We start from the raw sequence: 3,344 nt of genomic DNA, 5'->3' as shown, positions 1-3,344 counted from the left end.
GACCATGGTTTGAGTCCCGGGCCTGGCGACCTGCTTTCTCACTCTCTCTCTCTGTCCCTCTGGTCAAATTTAAATATATACAAAAATACATAAATAAAGGTAAATGAAATCACTTTTAAAAAAAGAAAGAAGAGTGCCTGCCCAGAACCCTGAGAGGAGACTGAAGAAAGTGCAGCATGGGAACCAGCAGTTAGCGTAATGGCTATGTCGCTCGACTCCCACGTAGTCGACCGCGGTTCGTGTCCTGGACCCAGTGGCTTAAAATTCACGCTGGGCGCGTGTGCGTGCGTGCCCAAGATCCCGAGAGGAGAATGGAGGAGAAGGGATTGCGGCGTGACCATCCCCCCTGGGGGTGATTTCTCGCTGTCTCTCTGGCGAGTGCATCACTCTATAGCGAAAAAACCTCTCCAAAAAAAAAAAAAAAAAGAAAGAAATCGCAGCATGACTCAGCTCTTGGGGGGTCCCTTCTCCCTCTCTCTCCATCTCTATCTCTGGCAAGCACATTTAACAAAAAAAAATGTTTTTCTTGAGAGGTTTTTGCTATAGGTCGCGTGCGCTCGCCAGACAGAGAGAGACATAGAGACAGAAAGCGAGAAATCACCCTCCAGGGGGGATGGTCACGCCGCAATCCCTTCTCCTCCATTCTCCTCTCGGGATCTTGGGCACGCACGCACATGTGCCCGGTGTGAGTTTAAGCCACCGGGTCCGGGATGCAAACCATGGTCGACTACGTGGGAGTCCAGCGACATAGCCATTATGCTAACTGCTGGTCCCAACAAAAAAATTTTTTTAAGAAACAAAAAAATCAATGAAAAGCAAAAGAAGAAAACTTTCAAGTGCCTCACTGGAATCATTATAAACTCACTCCTAGGGAGGCCCCAGGATGAGAACCTAGGTCCTTTCCCACGTGGTCCAGTCACATGACCAGGGCACCACTGCCTGATCGCCAAGATCATTGTTTTCTTCTCTTTGTATTTTTTTAGTTTTTGCTATCAGACATGTGAGAGAGACAGAGAGAGGGAAAGTGAGAAATCACCCCCCGGGGGGATGGCCACGCCGCAATCCCTTCTCCTCCATTCTCCCCTTGGGATCGTGGGCACGCATGCACATGCGCCCGGCCTGAGTTTCAAGCTGCCGAGTCTGGGACTTGAACTGTGCACTCGGCTGTGGGAATTCAGCCGCCTTCATCACACCACCAGCTGGCCCTACAGGCTCATTTTAAACAGAGAGATGAACATGTAGTGAGGGAGTGCTGTGGGGACGCTGACTTTCCGTCTGTCCTCTGTTGCTGTAAGGTGTGTGTGCTCTCTGGAGACAGAGAGGGGAAAAGTGAGAAGTTACTCCTCCCCCAGGGGGATGGCCACGCTGCAATCCCTTCTCCTCCATTTCTCCCTCCTTTGGGGATTCTGGACACCTCAACTTTGCCTGCTGCCCCCAGAGCTGGGACACAGTTCCGCTGTGTTGTTCGAAGCCCCCCAGCTCGGGGTAGCCAGCTGGCACAGCCTGGCGTCCCCACGGGGCACACGGGCGTACGCGCGGGACCGTCCCTGCGGGGGCTGTGTGGGGGCTGGCTGTGGGTCTCCAGCGGGGTGGGGTCTGACGGGTCGGGGACGCACTGGTAGCGATGGAGTGGATGGTGATGCCGGCTCCGAAAATGGAAGGGCGCACGGTCTTCTCCCCCTGCTGGACCATGATGGGGCTGACGAGCTGACCTATGGGAGAACAGGAGGACTCCTGGGGGCACGTGAGGCCTACTAGGGGACCCAGCCACCGAGGCCCCGCCCCATCCCCGCCGCCGCCAGCCCACCCTGCAGCTCCCTCTTGTTCTTATGTATTTTCATTTATTCCTACTTTATTTATTCACTTTTTTTTAAACTTTTTAAAAAATTTATTCATTCATTTATTTTAATTTGACCAGAGAGAGAGGGAGAGAAAGTGGGAGAGTTATTTATTTATTCACTTTTAAAGGAGTATTTATTTAATTCCATTTCTTCTCAATTTTTAAATTTAACCAGACAAAGAGAGAGAGAAAAGGAAAAGGAAAAAGCAAGTCACCAGATCCGGGACTCGAACTATGCTCAGTCATGTGGGGATCTAGCACCTTTAACCACCACGCCACCTGCTAGCCCCTAGATTTTTAAATTTACTATATGGGACCAGAAGATGGCATAATGGCTACGTCGCTGGACTCCCATGTGGTAGACCACAGCTTGAGTCCCAGACCCAGTGGCTTAAATTCACACCGGGCACATGTGCGTGCATGCCAAGATCCTGAGGGGAGAATGGAGGAGAAGGGATTGCGGCGCAGTCATCCCTGGGCGCTGGTTTCTTGCATTCTGTCTCTGTCTCTCTGTGTCCCTTTGGTGAGCGCACGTGCCCTATAGCAAAAATCTCTGAAAAATAAATAAGTACATACATTTTCTACAGGGCCGGTGCACTCACCAGACAGAAACACAGAGACTGAGAGATCACCCCCCAGTGGGGATGGCCACTCTGCAATCCCGTCTTCATTCATCCTCTCAGGAGTTTGGGGATGCATGCACACATGCCTGGTGTGTTTTTTCAAGCCACCAGGTCCAGGACTCAAAATGCAATGTTGGCCATGCGGCACCCAGCTTCCTTAACCATCATGCTGCCCGACCAGCCTAGAAAGTAATCAGGTTTTCTTTTATAGATCTATCTATTTATTTATTTTTGAGAGGTTTTTGCTATAGGACACGTGCACTCACCAAAAAGACAGAGACAGAGAGACAGAAAGTGAGAAGTCACCCCCCAGGGGAGGTGGCCACGCCGCAATCCCTTCTCCTCCATTCTCCTCTCGGGATCTTGGGCATGCATGCACAGGCGCCTCCTCCTTTTTCTTTTCTTTTTTACACAATTGTACAGGTTTTTGCCATAGGATGCGTGCGCACTTGCCAGAGAGAGGCAGGGAGAGGGGAAGTGAGAAACCACACCCAGGGGGATGGCCACTGGCAATCTCTCCTCCTCCTGGGCATACACTGCCGCCGTGCCCAGCGCGATTCTCAAACCACCAGGGCTGGGATGCGAACCCCGGTTGGCCATGCGGGATCCAGTGCCTGACCACCGCGCCGCTCACTAGCCCCCCTACCTTCTTTACTCTGACTAAGAGCATCCCGAGTTGTGCAAAGGACTGGAAGAAGAATATTCCACCCAAAGTGCCGGCGAACACCGCCTACGAGACAGAGAACGTGGCAGACAATTAACAGGGCGGACCGCGGCTAGCTGGGAAGGGAACTCTGCACTCTCTAACGTGCTAAAACGAGCCTCTTCCTTTTTTTTTTTTTAATAATTTTTTTTTTGGAGGGGTTTTTGTGATAGGGCGG

General features: G+C 51.6%; 1 protein-coding gene across 1 annotated transcript in view; it reads right to left on the bottom strand.

Annotated features, from left to right (window-relative positions):
- CATSPERD (catsper channel auxiliary subunit delta) overlaps positions 1-3,344 on the bottom strand; it is a 38,354-nt gene that overhangs the window by 17,003 nt on the left and 18,007 nt on the right. Inside the window, exon 10 of the mRNA XM_027773530.1 lies at positions 1,534-1,712. Within this exon, the coding sequence (XP_027629331.1) occupies positions 1,534-1,712 (179 nt within the window). The remainder of the gene's footprint in view (positions 1-1,533; positions 1,713-3,344) is intronic.

This window comes from Tupaia chinensis, unplaced genomic scaffold, assembly GCF_000334495.1.
Source record: "Tupaia chinensis unplaced genomic scaffold, TupChi_1.0 Scaffold000356_2, whole genome shotgun sequence".
In the NCBI taxonomy this organism is placed as follows: Eukaryota; Metazoa; Chordata; class Mammalia; order Scandentia; family Tupaiidae; genus Tupaia; species Tupaia belangeri.
Note: the sequence above shows the minus strand (reverse complement) of the source record. Positions and strands in the feature narration are given on the sequence as shown.